The sequence below is a fragment of the Mobula birostris genome, chromosome 6, assembly GCF_030028105.1.
Source record: "Mobula birostris isolate sMobBir1 chromosome 6, sMobBir1.hap1, whole genome shotgun sequence".
Taxonomy (NCBI): Eukaryota; Metazoa; Chordata; class Chondrichthyes; order Myliobatiformes; family Myliobatidae; genus Mobula; species Mobula birostris.
The window spans coordinates 119492169-119513440 of NC_092375.1; the positions used below are offsets into that span (position 1 = coordinate 119492169).

The window sequence follows — 21272 nt, forward strand, 5'->3', positions numbered from 1 at the left end:
CCACCACTTAACTTATCTTTATCTCCTCCCCCACCCACATTCCGCATGGATCACTCCCTCCGCGATTCCCTTGTCCGTTCATCCCTCCCCACTGGTCTCCCTCTCAGCATTTATACCTTCAATTGGCTTAAGTGCTGCATCTGCCCATTTGCCTCCTCCCTCACCTCCATTCAGGGACCTGGGTAATCCTTCCAACTGAGGCAACATTTCACCTCTGAATCTGCTGGAGTCATCTGTTATGTCCAGTGCTCCCGATGCAGCCTCTTCTGCATTGGTGGGGCCCGTTGTGGATTGGGCGACTGCTTCATCAAGCACCTCCACTCCATCTGTCAAAAATGGCACTATCCAGTAGACAAGAATTCTCATTCCAATTCCCATTCCTGTTCTGACGTATTGGTCTGCGGCCTCCTCTTGTGCCGAGATGGGGCAGCCCTCGAGATGGAGGAGAGACGCCTTGTGTTCTGTCTGGGTAGCCTCCAACCTGATGGCATGAATATCAATTTCTCCTTCCAGTAAAAACACTTCCCCTCCCCCTCCCCCTTCACTCTTCCCTCTTCCTCTATTCTCCACTCTGGCCTTTTACCTCTTCTCACTTGCCTATCACTTCCCCCGGGTCCCCTACTCCTTCCCACTCTCCTGTTACATTCCTTTTTCTCCTGCCTTTTCCTTTTCCCACCCACTTGGCTTCATCTATCATTTTCCAGTTAGCCTGTTTCCCCGCCCCCACCTTTTTATTCTGGCGACTTCCCTCTTTCCAGTCTTGAAGAAGGGCATCAGTCCAAGACGTCAACCGTTTATTCATTTCCAGAGATGCTGCCTGACCAGAGTTCCTGCAGCATTTTGTGTGTTGCTTTGTCAAGTCTGTTGTAGTAACACTGTTGATTATTTAAACACATACTAGCTGTTAATTAACAAAAAGTGCCACAATTCATTCAGAACATTGGGGGAACTTTCCATGTGTTTGGATATCTAGGTGTAACTAAGCCATACATACCATGTAGTTCTAGGTCTGTTTTCTAGCCTGTGCTGATTTGGCTGACGATAGCTATTCAGGGAACAGGTGGTGTGTGACATTATCAACTTGAGCAATCAGTAATCTCCCAGGGAGCTGTACATCCAAGTGTTGGGTAGACGTGGCAGCATGGTTGATCGAATAGCTTGCCAACACCACTGCCTGAGCTCAAATGTGAAGACTAGCTGTTTTACACAAGGGTACAGGTGTTTGGGGTCTGGTAGGAGAAAATATGCAAAGCGAAAACATTTGGTGATTCTGTAAAAATGATGTACCAATCTTCGTAATGATTGTTTTCTTTGGATATGAAAGGATATTGAATGTATTTAACTTCTTTGATTTTATAAAGGGCTACTGAGCTCCAGAATAATGTAGCCACCCAGTGTCTACAACTCCATGGCGGATGGGGATATATGTGGGAATATCCAATTGCTAAGTAAGTCCTAATTTATGAAATTATTGGAAGTTAATTTGAAGACATAAGTTTGTCCAGAAGAAATTTTTTTGTTGTTGTTACTGTTTCTCTAATGAAACTGGTACTTTATACTTCTGGCTACTGTACATCAAACTGTCTATAAACAAGCAGTGATGGATCTGCAGACTATAACCAAAGGCATGCTGAGGTCAGTGAGTGCAGTTGCTTGGTCAGAATGTTTTTTTCAGCTACAGGCTGGGCATTTGAAGTGTTAGTTAGAAACACCCTGCTTTTTAAAAAATCTCTTTTACAGCATTTTACGGTCATGCTGTAAAGAAACAGATCCTTTGCCCCCTATGCCCACACTGACCCATCAAATACCCATCTATATTAATCCCATTTGGTAGCATTTGGTTGTAGACTCCCACAACTTGGAGGTTCAAGAGCTCATCTAGGTCTTAAATATTGCATGTGTATCTATATAATTCTTGGCAGGGCTTCAGGTTAAAGATCTGCTACCCAATCATTGGAAATAGTGATAGTTCAACATCTGACTAACATGGTGATATTTGCCACGCTGGTTATCAAATGCTCAAAGCCTCAATTGCTACAATTCCCATCTGGGGAACTGGTTCCCCATTTCCCGTGTTCCCCATCCACTCACCGGTTCCTCAGTTCCCGTGTTCCCCGTCTCCTCGCTGGTTCCCCAGTTCCCGAGTTCCCCGTCCACTCGCTGGTTCCCCAGTTCCCGTGTTCCCCATCCACTCACTGGTTCCCCATCCACTCGCTGGTTCCCCAGTTCCCGTGTTCCCCGTCCACTCTCTGGGTCCCCAGTTCCCGTGTTCCCCGTCCACTCGATGGTTCCCCAGTTCCCGTGTTCCCCGTCCACTCGATGGTTCCCCAGTTCCCGTATTCCCCGTCTAGTCGCTGATTCCCCAGTTTCTGTGTTCCCTGTCTCCTCACTGGTTCCCCAGTTCCCGTGTTTCCCACCCACTCGCTGGTTCCCCAGTTCCCATGTTCCCCGTCTCCTCACTGGTTCCCCAGTTCCCGTGTTCCCCGTCTCCTCACTGGTTCCCCAGTTCCCATGTTCCCCGTCTCCTCACTGGTTCCTCAGTTCCCGTGTTCCCCGTCTCCTCACTGGTTCCCCAGTTCCCATGTTCCCCATCTCCTCACTGGTTCCCCAGTTCCCGTGTTCCCCGTCCAGTCACTGGTTCCCCAGTTCCCCGTCCAGTCACTGGTTCCCCAGTTCCTGTGTTCCCCGCCCACTTGCTGGTTCCCATGTTTCCCGCCCACTGGCTGGTTCCCGTATTCCCCGTCCACTCGCTGGTTCCCCAGTAACCGTGTTCCCCGTCCACTCGCTGGTTCCCCAGTAACCGTGTTCCCCGTCCACTTGCTGGTTCCCCAGTAACCATGTTCCCCGTCCACTCGCTGGTTCCTGTGTTCCCCGTCCAGTCACTGGGTCCCCAGTTCCCGTGTTCCCCGTCCACTCACTGGTTCCCCGGTTCCCCAGTTCCCGTGCTCCCTGTCCAGTCACTGGTTCCCCTGTTCCCGTGCTCCCCCTCCACTCACTGGTTCCCCAGTTCCCGTGTTCCCCGTCCAGTCGCTGGGTCCCCAGTTCCCGTGTTCCCCATCCCGTCACTGGTTCCCCAGTTCCCGTGTTCCCCATCTCACTGGTTCCCCAGTTCCCGTGTTCCCCGTCCAGTCACTGGTTCCCCAGTTCCCGTGTTCCATGTCCATTCCCTGGTTCCCCAGTTCCCGTGCTCCCCCGTCTCCTCACTGGTTCCCCAGTTCCCGTGTTCCCTGTCCAGTCACTGGGTCTCCAGTTCCCTGTGTTCCCTTTCTCCTCACTGGTTCCCACGTTTCCCGTCCACTCTGGTTCCCCTGTTCCCGTATTCCCCATCCAGTCGCTGGTTCCCCAGTTCCCGTATTCCCCGTCTCCTCACTGGTTCCCCAGTTCCCATGTTCCCCGTCTCCTCACTGTTTCCCCAGTTCCCATGTTCCCCATCTCCTCACTGGTTCCCCAGTTCCCATGTTCCCTGTCTCCTCACTGGTTCCCCAGTTCCCGTGTTCCCCCGTCCACTCACTGGTTCCCCAGTTCCCTTGTTCCCTGTCCAGTCGCTGGTTCCCTAGTTCCCGTATTCCCCGTCCACTCACTGGTTCCCCAGTTCCTGTGTTCCCTGTCCACTCGATGGTTCCCCAGTTCCCATGTTCCCCGTCCACTGGATGGTTCCCCAGTTCCCGTGTTCCCCGTCCACTCACTGGTTCCCCAGTTCCCGTGTTTTCTGTCCACTCATTGGTTCCCCAGTTCCCGTGTTTTCTGTCCACTCACTGGTTCTCCAGTTCCCGTGTTTTCTGTCTACTCACTGGTTCCCCAGTTCCCGTGTTCCCTACGTCACTGGTTCCCCAGTTCCCGTGTTCCCTGCGTCACTGGTTCCCCAGTTCCCGTATTCCTCGTCCAGTCACTGGTTCCCCAGTTCCCATGTTCCCCACCCACTCACTGGTTCTCCAGTTCCCGTGTTTTCTGTCCACTCACTGGTTCCTCAGTTCTCGTGTTCCCTGCATCAATGGTTCCCCAGTTCCCGTGTTACCTGTCCAGTCACTGATTCCCCAGTTCACGTGCTCCCCCAGTCTCCTCACTGGTTTCCCAGTTCCGTGTTCCCCGTCCACTCATTGGTTCCCCAGTTCCTGTGTTCCCCGCCCGCTCGCTGGTTCCCATGTTCCCCGCCCACTCGCTGGTTCCCGTATTCCCCATCCACTCGCTGGTTCCCCGGTTCCCATGTTCCCCGTCCACTCGCTGGTTCCCCGGTTCCCGTGTTCCCCGTCCAGTCACTGGGTCCCCAGTTTCCATGTTCCCCGTCCACTCGCTGGCTCCCCAGTTCCCCGTGTTCCCCGTCCAATCACTGGTTCCCCAGTTCCCGTGTTCCCCACCCACTCACTGGGTCCCCAGTTCCCGTGTTCTCCGTCCACTCAATGGTTCCCCAGTTCCCCTATTCCCCGTCCAGTCGCTGGTTCCCCAATTCCCGTATTCCCCGTCCAGTCACTGGTTCCCCAGTTCCCGTGTTCACATGATCACAAGACAAAGTGCAGAAGTAGGCCATTCGGCCCATCGAGTCTGCTGCGCAGCTCCACCATGAGCTAAACTATTCACCCATCTAGTTCCAATTTCCGGCTTTTTCCCCATATCACTTAATACCCTGACTAATTAAATACCTGTCAATCTCCTCCTTAAACACCCTCAATGATCGGGCCTCCACAGCCATATGTGGCAACGAATTCCACAAATCCACGACCCTCTGGCTAAAAAAATTTCTCCTCATCTCTGTTTTAACTGGGTACTCTCTAATTCTAAGACTATGGCCTCTTGTCCTGGACTCACCCACCAAGGGAAACAACCTTATCACATCTACTCTGTCCAACCCTTTCAACATTCGAAACGTTTCTATGAGATCCCCTCTCATTCTTCTATACTCTAATGAATACAATCCAAGAGCCGACAGACGCTCCTCATATGTTAGCCCCTGCATTCCAGGAATCATCCTCGTAAATCTTCTCTGAACTCTCTCCAACATCAATATATCCTTTCTAAGATAGGGGGCCCAAAACTGCACACAGTATTCCAAATGAGGTCTCACTAATGCCCCATAGAGCCTCATCAACACCTCCTTACTCTTATACACTATTCCTGTTGAAATGAATGCCAACATAGCATTCACTTTCCTTACCGCCAATCCAACTTGGTGGTTAACCTTTAGGGTATCCTGCACAAGGACCCCCAAGTCCTTTTGCACTTCCGATTTTTGAATTTTCTACCCATCTAAATAATAATCTGCCCGATTATTTCTTCTTCCGAAATGTACAACCGTACATTTGTCAACGTTGTATCTCATCTGCCATTTCTTTGCCCACTCTCCTAAACTGACTAAGTCTCTCTGCAACCTTTCCATTTCTTCAACATTTCCTGCTCCTCCACCTATCTTGGTGTCATCCGCAAACTTGGCCACAAAACCATTTAATCCATAATCCAAATCATCGATATACATCGTAAAAAGAAGCGGCCCCAACACCGACCCCTGCGGAACACCACTAGTAACCGGCAACCAATCAGAATAGGATCCCTTTATTCCCACCCTTTGCTTTCTGCCTATCAGCCAATGCTCCACCCATTTCAATATCTTTCCTATAATTCCGTGGGCTCTCATCTTATTAAGCAGCCTCATATGCGGCACCTTATCGAAGGCCTTTTGAAAATCCAAATACACAACATCCACAGCCTCTCCCTTGTCAATCTTATTCGAGATTACCTCAAAAACTTCCAATAAGTTGGTAAGGCAGGATCTTCCATTCATGAAACCATGCTGGCTTTGGCCTATCTTGTCATGCATTTCGAGGTATTTCATAACCTCGTCCTTGAGGATTGACTCCAATATCTTTCCAACCACTGATGTCAGACTAATAGGTCTGTAATTTTCTTTTTGCTGCCTCCTTCCTTTCTTAAATAGCGGAACTACATTTGCGACCTTCCAGTCCTCCGGAACCATGCCAGAGTCTATTGATTCCTGGAAGATCATTTCCAATGCTTCCACAATCTCCAAAGCCACCTCCTTCAGAACCCTTGGGTGCACCTCATCGGGCCGGGAGACTTATCTATTCTTAGTCCACTTAGCTTCCCAAGCACTTTCTCTCTAGTTATCTTGACTGTACCTAATTCTATTCCCTGATACCTCTGGCTATCAGGTATATTGCTCATGTCTTCCACTGTGAAGACTGATGCAAAATACTCATTCAGTTCCTCCGCCATCTCTTTGTTATCCATTTTAATTACTCCAGCATCATTTTCAATCGGTCCCATATCTACCCTTGTCACTCTTTTACTCTTCATATATTTAAAAAAACTCTTAGTATCCTTTTTTATGTTAATCGCCAACTTCCTTTCATAATTCATCTTTTCTCTCCTAATGACTTTCTTAGTTTCTTTCTGTAAGTTTTTAAAGGTCTTCCAGTCCTCACTTTTCCCACTAATTTTTGCTTCCTTGTACGCCGTTTCTTTTGCTTTTATTTTTGCCTTAACCTCTCTCGTTAGCCACATTTGTGCCATTCTTCCATTCATGATTTTCTTTTTTCTTGGAATATATTTTTCCTGCATTTTCCTTATTTCTTGTAGGAATTTCATCCAATTCTGCTCTGCCCGTCCAGTCACTGGTTCCCCAGCTCCCGTGTTCCCCGTCCACTCGATGGTTCCCCAGCTCTCGTGTTCCCCGTCCACTCACTGGTTCCCCAGTTCCCATGTTCCCTGCGTCACTGGTTCCCCTGTTCCCGTGTTCCCCATCCAGTCACTGGTTCCCCAGTTCCCATGTTCCCTGCATCACTGGCTCCCCTGTTCCCGTGTTCCCCGTCCAGTCACTGGTTCCCCAGTTCCCATGTTCCCCGTCCACTGGCTGGTTCCCCAGTTCCCATGTTCCCCATCTCCTCACTGGTTCCCCAGTTCCCATGTTCCCCGTCTCCTCACTGGTTCCCCAGTTCCCGTGTTCCCCGTCTCCTCACTGGTTGCCCAGTTCCCGTGTTCCCCCGTCCACTCGCTGGTTCCCCAGTTCCTGTGCTGTTTGTTTACTCGCTGGAGCCCCACTTCTTTGTTCCCCACCAAACAAGGGATTGGCATGAGTCCAGAATATTGATGCTTCATTTGCCTTGAAATAGCGTATTTATTTACCTGACGCCTTTCATGCATCTGAACTAATGTTGTCTGACTGACAAGTGTTTCCAGAATGTCCTGCATTAAATGAGATTTTCTGCATTGTTGGTGTTTTCCTTTTTGATTATTTTTGGTATCTACTGTTTGCCTGGTAATCTCTTCCCAGTGCTCAGGACAGGGCACTGCCTTGGGAGAGAGGTATTGAGTCTGTGAAAAAGTGTTCTGGGAACCTTGACCTGGGCAAGGATGCTCTCATTGTTTGACTTATCCTTCCAGAAAGTTGGAGGATTTTGTCAGGACAGTATTGGTGGCATTTTTCCCTGTGCTTTGTTTGCAAGGTTTGCTGTTGGTTGGTAAATTCTCAGAAGCAAATAAGAGGGCAGGTATGATTTTCAAGGACAGAATAGGGAAGACTATCCCTGGCAGGTTCCTTCTCTTGACAAAATAGTTAGATCAGAGACTTGTCAGAATGAGCAGCCTGGTTTCATCAGACGAGCAAGCGCAAAGTGTCATGGTAACATCACCAGTCCAAGTATGTGACTCACGTTGGGCCATTAGCTGAATATGGCACATCACGCTCCATAAATTTCTCTCTTCCTTTGACACTAACTGATAACAGAGAAGTATTTTGGTGTTTGGTTTAGCTGAAAGACCTTGAGTATTTCTCGGCTTTACAAATTTTAGTGCATTAATTATAGGATAGAAAGTGGCCATTGAGCCTAACGAAGTTGTTCTGTGGCAAAATTCCTCACAGATTAAAATCTGAAATAATTCTTCTCAATTTGAAGAAACTTTCAAAGTTAGGTAACTGGTTATTTGTATCTATATGATTACTGGGTAGACAGGTTATTGATTGTGTTTTCTTTATTGAGAAACACTGATGCTTAAATAGATGCATTCATTCTTTTGAGAATATAACACAATCCATAATTGAATTTTAATTTACAATTTACAGTCTACAGTTTCACAGTTTTAGCATTACTCCCCCCACCACAAAGTCCAAGCACTTCAAGTTCCTTATTGAAATAAAACTAATGATTATAATGTAACTTGGCCATTTCCAGTGTCCTGTGGAGGAAATTAAATCAATTCAAGTCCATGTAGCCTAGAGGATTCTTGTTTAGTTATTCTGTGCTAAATTTGCAGATTTATGCTGAGGTAAAGCTAGTCAGGTGTCAATAGGTTCAATAGGTACATATAATGTCAGAGAAATGTATATACTATACATCCTGAAATTATTTTTCTTTGCAGTCATCCATGAAAACAGAGGAGTGCCCCAAAGAATGAATGACAGTTAAATGTTAGAACCTCAAACCCCCTCACATCTCCCCCCTCCCACACACAAGCAGCAGCAAAGCAATGACGTCCCCCCCTTCCCCACCAGCAAGAAAGCATCGGTGCCCCCTGCCGAGCGTTCAAGTGTGCAGCAAAGCATCAAGTGTCCTTGGCCTAGCAAAGCTAAAAGGCCAACACGAGGAAATCTGCAGATGCTGGAAATTCAAGCAACACACACAAAATGCTGGTGGAATGCAGCGGGCCAGGCAGCATCTATAGGAAGAAGTACAGTCGATGTTTCGGGCCGAGACCCTTCGTCAGGACTAACTGAAAGAAGAGATAGTAAGAGATTTGTAAGTGAGAGGGGGAGGGGGAGATCTGAAATGATAGGAGAAGACAGGAGGGGGAGGGATGAAGCTAAAAGTTAGAAAGTTGATTGGCAAAAGGTATACAGAGCTGGAGAAGGAAGGGAGAGGATCATGGGGCAGGAGGCCTGGGGAGAAAGAAAGGGGGAGGGAGCACCAGAGGAAGATGGAGAGCAGGCAAGGAGTTGTTGTGATAGGGACAGAGAGAGAAAAGGGGGGGGGTGTTAATAAATAAATAAGGGGTGGGGTAAGAAGGTGAGGAAGGGCATTAGCAGGCAAGGAGTTATTGTGAGAGGGACAGAAAAAAAGGGGAAAATAATAAATAAGGGTGGGGTAAGAAGGTGAGGAGGGGCATTAGCAAGCAAGGAGTTATTGTGAGAGGAACAGAGAGAGAAAACACCTTATATTCCGTCTGGGTAGCCTCCAACCTGATGGCATGAACATTGATTTCTCTCACTTCCATTAATGCCTCTCCTCCCCTTCTTACCCCAATCTCTTATTTATTTATTATTTTTTTCCTTTTTTCTCTCTCTGTCCCTCTCACAATAACTCCTTTCCTGCTTTCCATCTTCCTCTGATGCTCCCCTCCCCCTTTCTTTCTCTCCAGGCCTCCCATCCCATGATCCTCTCCCTTCTCCAGCTCTGTATCCCTTTAACTTTCTGGCTCTTAGCTTCATCCCTCCCTCTCCTGTCTTCTCCTACCATTTCGGATCTCCCCCTCTCCCTCCCACTTTAAAATCTCTTACTATCTCTTCTTTCAGTTAGTCCTGACGAAGGGTCTTGGCCTGAAACGTCGACTGTACTTCTTCCTATAGATGCTGCCTGGCCTGCTGCATTCACCAGCATTTTGTGTGCAAAGCTAAAAGGCCTCCATTAGTGATTGCTATCTAGTTGCCCCAACTAGAAAGTATATTTGCTTTTCCTGACCCCTATGTACCATGAATCTCTACCCAGCTTTCAAATGTTGTTTTAAAACCTCATCTGAGTCAATCTGTTCTTTAGTTTGTAATATTTGCATAATGTATATTTAAATCATCTTCCCATCAAGAGGAAGGGAGAAGTCAAGGAAGAAATTCCCCTTGGGATTTTGGATTTTAAAAACATTCTTATTTTAGAGAACTTGAAATTGGTCAGTGACTTGTTTTTATGATTTTGTGTGTTAGACGCTGAAAGAAACCTAACGTCAGCCATTTTATTTTCAGGTCTTTTGTTGATTCCCGTGTTCAGCCAATTTATGGTGGAACAAATGAAATAATGAAAGAGCTTATTGCTAGACAAATTGTAAGTGACTAATGGTCCTGTGAGCTGAATGCTGATTCGTGCCAACAGTACCTTCAGATTCAGAAAATTTGTAATCCTCTTCCTCTTCATTTCATCCAGCAAAAAAATAAATCGGATTGTTCAGAGATGGAAAACTTAGCTTACTTTCTACAGTGCATTCCACCTTGATATGATCTGTATAAGTTGACTGGAATATGAATGCTTTTACTTGTGCTTTTTTGTTTACTTGCTATTTGTGGAACTGTGTCAGCAACAGTTTTAAGAGCCAACTGTGACATGTTCTGGTGGTAAAATCCTATGCGAGAATCTGTTTTGTTGAGGCAACAAACCAAGATAAATGCTTTATTGTTTTCAATCTGGGTGGGGGAAAAATCAAATCACATACTGATAGTGAAAAGAATGGAATTTTTTAAACAACTTCCCACTGTATAATCTTGAGTTTTGTAATTCTTTGTGTATTTTGGGGGAATTCTAAGGTTCTAACAGACATGTGATCAGACTGTTATAGAATTATCTGCTAGTTCTCAGAGTTGTTTTATTAAAAACATCTTGATAACTAGGGCACAGATAAGCCTTATGTTTGAGTAAAGAAGGTTATTCCACAGTGCAATCATAATCTTAAACAATCTAACTCTAAATTGTTGGAATTTGAAAATTCCCCAAGTAACTGATTTGAGGCAGATAAAATCCTAGTTTAGTTCCTGGATGACAGCGGTACTGTTGTAGGTAAAGTAACCCAAAGGATTTGTATCTTATGAGGGAAAATCAGCCAGTGTTTATACCACATAGTGCCTCTTTTTGAGGAGCATTTGTGTTTATGCAACTTGTGCCCATCACTTTAAATAGTTTTCTAATGTTCACTCCCATAGGTTACTGAGGAATGATCACCACTAATGAAACTATAACTCTGAGGATGCAAAGGGAATGGAAATTAGCAATAAGAAATGCCCCAGAAGATCTCTGTAATTTCATGTATAGAGATTGTATAGGGTACATTGGCTCCTTCATTCAAATGAATCACATTGGGACTAAATTCATGAGAAACAGAAGCAGCAGTAGAGGAGAGTAGGTTCTTGAATCTATCAATGTTATATTTCATGTTCACTTCCCATCAGATGTACTTGTGATTTGATCCCCATTGGCTCCAAAAATCTATTGACCAGGAATATATCTGGTTATCCTTGGAGAATTTACAAAGGTTTGACAACTAGAACTTCCACCCTATCTTAATCTTAAATGGCTGAACTCTTCACCAAATGATGTACTGCCTGATTCTAGACTCTCAATTTAGAGGAAATAGCTTCACAGCATCTGCTCCATCAGTCCCTCAGGAGCTTTTACAGTATATTTGATCACTTTTCATTCTAATTGTATAACCTATAGTGAGGATAGACAGATCCTATTTGATCTCACTTCTTTTGCCGAAATTATCATTGCTGGAATTGATGCAGAGAACCTGTACTGTTTGACAATCCTGTCCTTCCCCATCCAGACCCTAAAGCCCTAAATACTTGCACTGATCTCTTTACCTTGATGTTCCCTTGCACCCTCCTCCACTTTCCCACTTTGTATTTTAGCAAATTTGCAACAAACTGTATACTTGGCACCTTCATCTAATTAATTGATAAAAGTGATTAATAACTGGTTAAGTCTGCCAGCGTTTAAATTATCATGTGCATTCCAATTCTCTTCTGTTTTTTTTTAAACCGGGCCCTAATCACATTTGCCTCAACTTCATGGGCTCCTATTTTGTTTAACACTTTCCTATTGTACCTCTTGGGTGCCTTTTGAAAATCCAGATATACTGAATCCACTGGTTCTCCTTATCTAACCTACTAGTTATATACTCAGAAACTCAGTCTTTAAAGACATTATCTCCAATTTCCAGCTATAAAACTTTCCATTTCATAGCCATGAACAAATTGACTTTTATGTTATGAACAATTTGCTTTAATTTCAATAAATGTTTATTGAAAATATTTTGCCTCTGTTCTTTACTATGTTTTGGCCAGATTAACAAAAGTTATTCAGATTGTGAGTTCATATAAGATTCCTGATATAAGTTTGGACAGATTAAATAATTTAATTGAAGAGTCTCATAAGACAAACTGTAATCCATTTTAATTTCCTTGACCATGAAAATTGAAAACTTAGAGGTATTGAAAAGGTTTATTGAATTTAATTAGATAAGTTATCAGGACTGGATAGGATGTGTCCTAAGAATTTGAGGCAAATAGGAGAATAAATCAAGGGGCATTGACATCTTATAGTGTCCTTGAATGTGGCCAGAAGACTTGAAAGTGGTGAATGTTACTTTGTTGTCCAATGCAATGAGTAAGGGTAAGCCCAGTAACTCAAGCCAATCAGTTCAACCTGAAAGCTTTAAGTTAAACTGATTGGTCTGTGGTTGTTGGTCTTTGTAATTGTAGGGAAAGCTTTAGCAACAGTGAGCCAGGACAAGAGTAATAGAATCGTAATTAGGTTTATGATCACTGATATATGTCATGAAATTTGTTGTTCTGTAGCAACAGTATAGTGCAAAAGAAGAATAGTAAGATGGTATTCATGGACCATTCAGAGATCTGATGGCAGATGGGATGAACCTGTTTCTAAAATGTTGATATAGGTCTTCAGGCTCCTGTACTTCCTTTCTGATAGTAGTAATGAGAAGAGAGCATGTCCTGGATCATGCGTGTCCTTAATGATGGATGCCATCTTCTTGAGGCACTGTGATGGAGCTGGCTGAGTTGTTTTTCAGGTTCTTTTGATCCTGTGCATTGGAGCCTCAGTGCCAGGTTGTGATGCAACCAGTCAGAATGCTCTCCATTGTACCTCTGTGGAAATTTGCTGGCGTCCCTCTTGCCAAGATTCACATTGTCACTTTATCATTTCCTGATAGGGTCACCTTATACATATGCACTCCAGCATTTAGCGTCATTTTAGGTACATACAATCAGTTTGTATATAAGCTAATCTTATGTATTTACGGTTACACTCAAACAGTTACTTATACATAGATGCTGCCTGACTTGAGTTCCTGCAACATTTTGTGTGTATTGTTCTGGATTTACAGCTTCTGTAGAATCTCTTGTGTTTATGATTTGCTGCTCCACTGCAAAGTCTCTTTGAGGGATGCCGACACTGAAGGTTTAAATCTTCTCTTTGGCAGCAGTTCAGTGAAACCCTTTCTCACTGCTCGCCCTCTGTGATCTCTGCTGCCCTCTAACTCTTCAACCATGTGCTCACCCAGAGTTGCTACCACAGATTTCTCCAACTTCTGGTATTTTTTTCTTCTTCCCCTCCCTCTTCAATTCCCCACTTTAGCTTTTTGCCTCTTATCAACTGCCAACCACCTCCCCCTGGTACCCATCCCCCTTCCCTTTTTTCATGGTCCACTTTCCTTCTTCTCCAGCCCTTTGCCTTTTCCACCTATCACCTCCCAGTTTCTTACTTCATCTCCCCTCCCCCGCCCAACTACTTCACCTATCACTTTCAAGCTTGTCTTTCTTCCCCTTACCCCACCTTCTGATTCTGGCATCGTCCCCCTTACTTATCAGTTCTAATGAAGGGTCTTGACCCAAAAGGTCTATTTATTCATTCCATAGATGCTCTGGATTTCCAGCATCTTAGCAGAATCTCTTGTGTTTATGATTTGCTGCCCAACTGCAAAGTCTCTTCAAGTTATCTTTGAAGAAGTTTAAATTTTCTCTTCAGGAGTTCAGTGAAACCCTTTCGCACTGCTCCCTTCCAGCTCATTGACCATGTGCTCATCCAGACTCGCTACCACAGATATCTCCAACTTCCTGTAATTTTTCTTTCCCTTCCCTCTTCCCTCTTCTTCAATACCACATTCTGGCCTCCTACCTCTTCTCCTCATCTGCCATCACCTCCTCCTGGTTCCGCTCTTCCTCCCTTTTCTCCCATGATCCACTCCCCAGTCCTATCAGATTCCTCCTTTTCTAGCCCCTTGCCTTATCCATCTATCACCTCCCAGCTTTTAACTTTCTTCCCCTTCTGCACCCCCGATTTCATCTATCACTTTCTAGCTTGTCTTTCTTCCCCTCCCCCACCTTCTGATTCTGGTATCGCCCCACTTACTTTCCAGTCCTGATGAAGGATCTCTGCCCGAAACATGGACTGTGTATTCATTTTCATAGATGCTGCCTGACCTGTTGTGTTCCTCTAGCATTTTGTGTGTTCTGCTCTGGATTTCCAGTGTCTGCAGGATCTTTTGTGTTTACGAGTTGTATTTGTATTTATATTTGTATTTTTTTTTAAATGCTACATTGGATCCAGAGTAACAATCATTTTGTTCTCTTTTACACTCATGTTCTGAAGAATGACAATAAACTATTTTGAATATCAAATCCCCTCAAACTCCTAGCGAAACATAGCTTCTTTGTAATTGCATTAATATATCGGCTTCAAGATAGATCTGCTGAGTTGATCTCATCAGGAACTCAAAGCTGCTCACCCTTCCAACTGCTGACCCCTCAATGCGGACTGGTGTGTACACTTCCAATTTCCTTGTCCTGAAGTCTTTGATCAATACATTCATCCTGCTGATGTTGAATGCAAGGTTGTTGTGACACCATTCAGCCAGCTGATCTATCTTGCTGCTGTATGCCTCTTTGTTGTCTGGAGGAGCCTGGATTAATAAGGCAAGCCACACTCAATTTGTTAAGGACAAATCATATTTCACCAATCCAATTTGATGAAGTAATAGATATATCAATGAGCATAATGTAGTTGAAATGGTGTACATGTATAATCCAGTAGGTTCTCATGTAATAGGCATATCAGCAAAGTTGAAGCCATAGTTGAAAAGGAATAGTGATGGCACAGATGCAATGATGGCTAAGTTACAGACACCAGAAGGACATGGTAAGTGATTGTTTCTTAGGCTGGAGGAAGGAATGTGAATAGTAGAGTTTCCCATGAATCATTGTTAGTACCATTACTTGCTTTGATTAACAGCTGGATTTTGGAGGGCAAACCACATTTCTTAACTTTGCAAGTGGCACAAATTTTGGCAGTACTGTGAACGTCAGATATGATGAATTGCCGCACTATTTGAACCGGCTGGTAGAGTGAGCAAATGCATGGTAGATGAAAATTAATGCAGAGGATGGCGAGTTGACAGGCTGGATGGGGAATTGGGGTGAAGTAGAATAAAAGATCCTGTTATAAAAGGGGTGCCGGAGTGGAGGGACCTATGGGGATGATGCACTAGTGATTGAAAGTAACAAGATAGGTAGAGAATGTAGTTAAAAGGTATGTACAATTACAGGTTTTATTGATAGAGGCAGAGTATAAAGACAGGCAAGAAATGTTGAATCTTTATATGTCTGGCTTATCTACTCTGGCAGTCACAGCCTTTCTGACCTATCTTTGTAAATGAAATCATTCATTTTCTCAAATCTTTTTTTGGACTTCAACATTGCCACATCTCTCATGTAATGTGATGACTAAAAATGGACACATTACTGTAGTTGAGACCAGAATTTTATTTTTATAAAAGTTCAGCATTCAGCTTTCTACTCTGTGTGCCTCTATCAACAACAACCACCATTTTGTGCATGGAATATTTTACCTTTGATATCCATAAAATGCAAAGGTATGGAGTAATAAATACATCATGGAGAAAGGTCCTTTGGCTCAATTCATCCATTCCAACCATAGTGCTCATTTGCCATTGTTTGGCCCATATCTCTCTAAATCCCTCCTATCTATATACTTATAGTCTTTTAAATGCTTTTATTGTACATTTCCTCTGGCAGCTCATTCCATAAACGCACCAGCCTCTGTGTGAAGAAGTTGCCCCTCAGGTCCTTTTAAATCCCTCACCTCTCACCTCAAATCTATATCTTTGAGTTTTTAGTTCCCCATCCCTGGGAAAAAAACTGTGCTTTCATCTGTTCCCCCTCCCCCCCCCATCCCTCCCCACTGATCTCCCTCCTGGCACTTATCCTTGTAAGCGGAACAAGTGCTACACATGCCCTTACACTTCCTCCCTCACTACCATTCAGGGCCCCAGACAGTCCTTCCAGGGGAGGTGACACTTCACCTGTGAGTCAGCTGGGGTGATATACTGCGTCCGGTGCTCCCAATGTGGCCTTCTATATATTGGTCAGACCCGACGCAGACTGGGAGACCGCTTTGCTGAACACATACGCTCTGTCCGCCAGAGAAAGCAGGATCTCCCAGTGGCCACACATTTTAACTCCACGTCCCATTCCCATTCTGATATGTCTATCCACGGCCTCCTCTACTGTCAAGATGAAGCCACACTCAGGTTGGAGGAACAACACCTTATATTCCGTCTGGGTAGCCTCCAACCTGATGGCATGAACATTGACTTCTGAAACTTCTGCTAATGCCCCACCTCCCCCTCGTATCCCATCCGTTATTTATTTATTTATATACACACATTCTTTCTCTCTCTATCCTTTTTGTCCCTCTGTCCCTCTGACTATACCCTTTGCCCATCCTCCGGGCTTTTTCCTTCCCTCCTCCTTTTCTTTCTTTCTCCCTAGGCCTCCTGTCCCATTATCCTCTCATATCCCTTTTGCCAATCAACTGTCCAGCTCTTGGCTCCATCCCTCCCCCTCCTGTCTTCTCCTATCATTTTGGATCTCCCCCTCCCCCTCCCACTTTCAAATCTCTTACTAGCTCTTCTTTCAGTTAGTCCTGATGAAGGGTCTCGGCCTGAAACATTGACTGTACCTCTTCCTAGAGATGCTGCCTGGCCTGCTGCATTCACCAGCAACTTTTATGTGTGTTGCTTGAAATTCCAGCATCTGCAGATTTCCTCGTGTTTGTGCTTTCATTAGTCTGATGGATATTTTCCTCTCCATCTGTAGCGTTTTTAACCTTCCAATAACTGGATTCAGCTGCTTTATTGTTGAATTGTGGCTGTCTGAATTATCACCTTGATCATCAATTTTCCTCACTGCCACAATGAGTCAATTACTGCCTTGTCACCATAAGACATAGGATCAGAATTGAGCCATTCGGCCCTTTAATTCTGCTCTGCCATTTGATCATGGCTGATTCTTGTTTGACAGCCTTTTTAAGCAAAACCTATCAACCTCCACTTTAAATATACATAATACCTTGTCCTCCACAGCCAGTTGTGGCAATGAATTCCATTGATTTGCCACCCACTTGCTAAAGAAATTCCCCCTTACCTCATTTCTAAAGGAATGTTCTTGTATTCTGAGGCTTTGCCTGTATTCTGAGTCTGTTCCTCTGGTCCTAGACTCCCCCACTACTAGAAGCATCCTCTCCATGCCCCATGTCCATGCTGTCTAAACCCTTCAATATTTGGTTTGTTTCAGTGAGATACTCCCGCTCCCCCCCACCACCCCCATCATCTAGTGAGTACAGGCACTGAGCCACCAAACGCTCCTCATATGCTAACCCTTTCATTCTCATGAACCTCCTCTGTACCCTCTCCAATGCCAGCACATCCTTTTTTTTTTTAACTTAAGGGGCCCAAAACTGCATACTCCAATACTCCAAATGTGGTCTTACTAATGCCTTATGAAAGCTCAACATTACATCCTTGCTTTTATATTTTAGTCTTGAAATGAACACTGACATTGTATTTGCCTTCCTTACTACTGACTCAACTTCAAGTTAACCTTTAGGGAATCCTGCACTAGGACTCCCAAGTACCTTTCTCAGTTTCTGAATGCATGCCCTATTTAGAAAATAGTCTATGCCTTTATTCCTTCTACCAAAGTGCGTGACCATACACGTCCATCTTCCACTTCTTTGCCCATCTCCTAATATGTCTAAGTCCTTCTGCAGACTCCCTGCTTCCTCAGCACTGCTTGGCCCTCCACCTTTCTTTGTATCATCTGCAAACTTGGCCATAACCCATCATTTCCATCATCTAGCTCATTAACATATGATACGAAAAGAGGCAGACCCACACTGACCCCTGCAAAGCACCACTAGTCACCAACAGCCAATCAGAAAAGGACCCCTTTATTTTCCCCTCTTTGCCTCCTGACAGTCAGCCATCCCCTGTCCATGCTAGTATCTTTCCTGTAATACTTTTATCCTGTTTAGCAGCCTCATACGCAGCACCTTGTTAAAGGCCTTCTGAAAATCCAAGTAAACAACATCCACTGATTCGTCTATCCTGCCCATTATTTCCTCAAAGAATTCCACATGTTGTTAGACAACATTTTCCCTTAAGGAATCCATGCTGATTTCGGCCTGTTTTATCACGTCCCTCCAAATACCGCAAAATCTTATTCTTAAGAAATGGACTCTTACATCTTACCAATCTCTGAGGTCAGGCTAATTAGCCTGTAGTTTCCTGTCTTTTGCCTCCCTCCTTTTTTTAGAGAGAGGAGCGATATTTGAAAATTTCCAGGCCTCTGGAACCATTGCAGAATTTAGCCATTCTTGAAAGATTGCATTTAATTCCTCCACAATCTCTTTAGCAACCTCTTTTAGAATGCTGGAGTGTAGTCTGTTTGGTCCAGGTGACTTGTCTACCTTCAGACCTTCCAGCTTACCAAGCAACTTCTCCTAAGTAATAGCGACTACTCACTTATGCCCCTGATACTCTTAAATTTCTGACATACTGGTATCTTTCATAGTGAAGATTGATGCACAATACTTACTGAGTTTGTCTGCTATTTGACTGTCCCCCATTGCTACCACTCCAACGTAATTTTCCAGTGCTGAGACCCAATGTAGATTGGGGGACTACTTTGTTGAGCACTTTACTCTGTCTGCCACAAAAATAATGAGGTTTCCTAGTGCCCACCTATTTAAATTCAACTTCCCATTCTGACATGTCGATCCATGGACTCAACAGTTACTATGAGACCACTCTCGGGTTGGAGAAGCAGCACCTCATATTACATCTGGGTAACCTCCAACCTGATGGCATGAACATTGATTTCTCTAACTTGGGATAATTCTCTCCCCATTCTCTCTTCTTACATTCTACATTTTGACACCCCTTTCCTCCGCACTTGCCCATCTCCCCTGGTCCATTGCCCTTTCCTATCAGGTTGCTTCTTCTATAGCTTTTTACCTCTTCCACCTATCACTTCCCAGCTTCTCACTTCAATCCCCACCCCCTTGCCCACACACCAATCTTCCCCCTCACTCGATGTTACCTATAACCTGCCAGTGCATATTCCTTCTCCTCTCCCCACCTTCTTATTCTGGCTTCTCTCCCCCCTTCCTTTCCAGTCCTAATGAAGGGTCTTGACTTGAAGCATCCACTGTTTATTCCTGTCCATAGATGCTGCCTGAGCTGTTGAACACTTTCATCACTTTGCTCGTGATTGACAGTCAATTGATGGGCATTCATTTGAATTAATTGACATGCTTTCTAAAGAAGCGGTCGTTTTCCCACTTTTACTCATCTTGGAAACGAAATGGAAGATCAATCCTTAACTATTGGAATTGGAAGGTTAATTGATAAAAATCATTTTTCTCAAATGTATTGTTATTTTTGGCAGTCTAACTGTAAATTGCTTTGTGAAAGAACAAATTGCATTGTTTGCATCACTTTCAAAGTAGTTATTCCGATGATTTTATGGAATATGCAGTTGGAAGATTAGGTTTGAGTTATCTTTATTTGGAAATAGAATGCTTTAAAGTTTTTTAGACCTGTATTAGTCCTGAATTGTTGAAGTTAAAAACAGTTGGAGAGGGATATATCAGTCCGACATGCTTGTTGCATTTTGATAAGCAGTAACTCTCTGCCAGAAGTGCACATGTTAATGTTGAAGGACGAGATCAGACATGTTTACAGTGACCCTGTGCTCAGCCCGCCAACATTTGTTCACTTGAATACTTGGCTCAAGGTCTGAGGCGCTAGAGAGGTCCCAATGACCCAGCCCAGCAGCCTGCAACGTCAGCAAGTGAGAAAACTTAGTATATAGTCCATGTGCAGGTGGTTATCTTTAAGCTGGAAGTTTCCTGCCAGAATGGAAGTGAGCATAATTATAGAAAGTTCCCCTGCATTTGTTGAGCTTAACTTTCATGTTATAAACTTCAACACAGAAATATCGCTGGTGCTGAACCAATGGATTATATCCACAAACAACTGTTTCTTTTACATTAATCGTGTGATATGTCGTAAGATATCAGGGAACAATAACAAAAGAAAGCAATAGACATAGTCGTTTACATAAATTATGTAAAACATGGTAGGCAGCATGGTCGTGTAATGGTTAATGCACTGCTTTACAGCACCAGTGATTACTGATCGGGGTTCAAACCTGCCATTGCCTCTAAGGAGTTTCTGCGTTCTCCTTGTGACTGTGTGGGTTTCCTTCGAGTGCTCTGGTTTCCTGCCACATTTCAAAGCTATACGGATAGGGTTGGTCATGGGCATGCTGTGTCAGTGCTAGGACACATGCAGACTTCTCCCAACACAATCCCCGGGCTGTGTTTATCATCGATGCGGAATTACATATTTCACTGTTTCAATGTACATGTGGCAAAAAGCTAACCTGTATTTTAGATGATAAAGCTGATCTATGTCTGCTAATTCTAGTGTTTTAGTGTGTGATGCGAATGGCTGTACTCACAGGTTGGATTTGCATCACAAGAAGCAAATGAAATAAATCTATAATGTCATTGGCATGGTCCTGACTGATGTGATATCCAGTGGCTTAGGTTACAAATTCAGAAAGCAGTGATTCAAATCACAATAGAGCTATTGGATCCTATTGTGATTTATCAGATTATTCTTTTAAAAATCTGGAATAGAAAAATGTTGCTATTAGTAAAACTGACCATGGAGTAATCAGACTGCCAAAAAAAAACTGCTGTGATTCACATAGGGTAGCAAATAATTGTGGTTGTTAGTAATTTCTTAAATTATTCCTAAGGAGTATCCATACAACATCTGTGCCATGGTTCATTAGTTATGGAGATGATATGATCTGAACTTGCTCAAGTAGCCTAGCCGGATTAAGTGGTGCTCCAAAAACCAAAACAGCTGTACAGCCCAAGAACAGGATCTTTGTCCCTCATTGTCCATGCCAACCACGATGCCAAATGAAACTAATCCCCATCTGCCCTGCATATGGTCTTATCACCGCCGTTCCCTTCATGTTTATCTGCCTATTTAAGTGCCTCTTAAATGCCACCGTCATATCTGTCTCCACCAGCACTCTGCATAAAGCAAAGCTTGTCCCACACTTCTCCTTTAAACTTGCCCCCCTCTCACTTCAAAGCAGTGCCTTCTAC

The 21272-nt window shown here is 44.2% G+C and overlaps 2 protein-coding genes across 2 annotated transcripts in view; both read left to right on the forward strand.

Moving 5' to 3' along the window:
* The window catches only part of acadl (acyl-CoA dehydrogenase long chain), a 118685-nt gene extending 106669 nt beyond the window's left edge, over window positions 1-12016 (forward strand). The window contains exons 10-11 of the mRNA XM_072261161.1: window positions 1362-1448; window positions 9959-12016. Coding sequence (XP_072117262.1) covers window positions 1362-1448; window positions 9959-10049 — 178 coding nt within the window. The 3' untranslated portion in view covers window positions 10050-12016. The remainder of the gene's footprint in view (window positions 1-1361; window positions 1449-9958) is intronic.
* LOC140199320 (myosin light chain 3, skeletal muscle isoform-like) overlaps window positions 1-21006 on the forward strand; it is a 195291-nt gene extending 174285 nt beyond the window's left edge. Inside the window, exon 7 of the mRNA XM_072261165.1 lies at window positions 20996-21006. The gene's annotated coding sequence lies outside the window, so the exon portion shown is untranslated. The remainder of the gene's footprint in view (window positions 1-20995) is intronic.
* The last annotated feature ends 266 nt before the right edge of the window (window positions 21007-21272 follow it).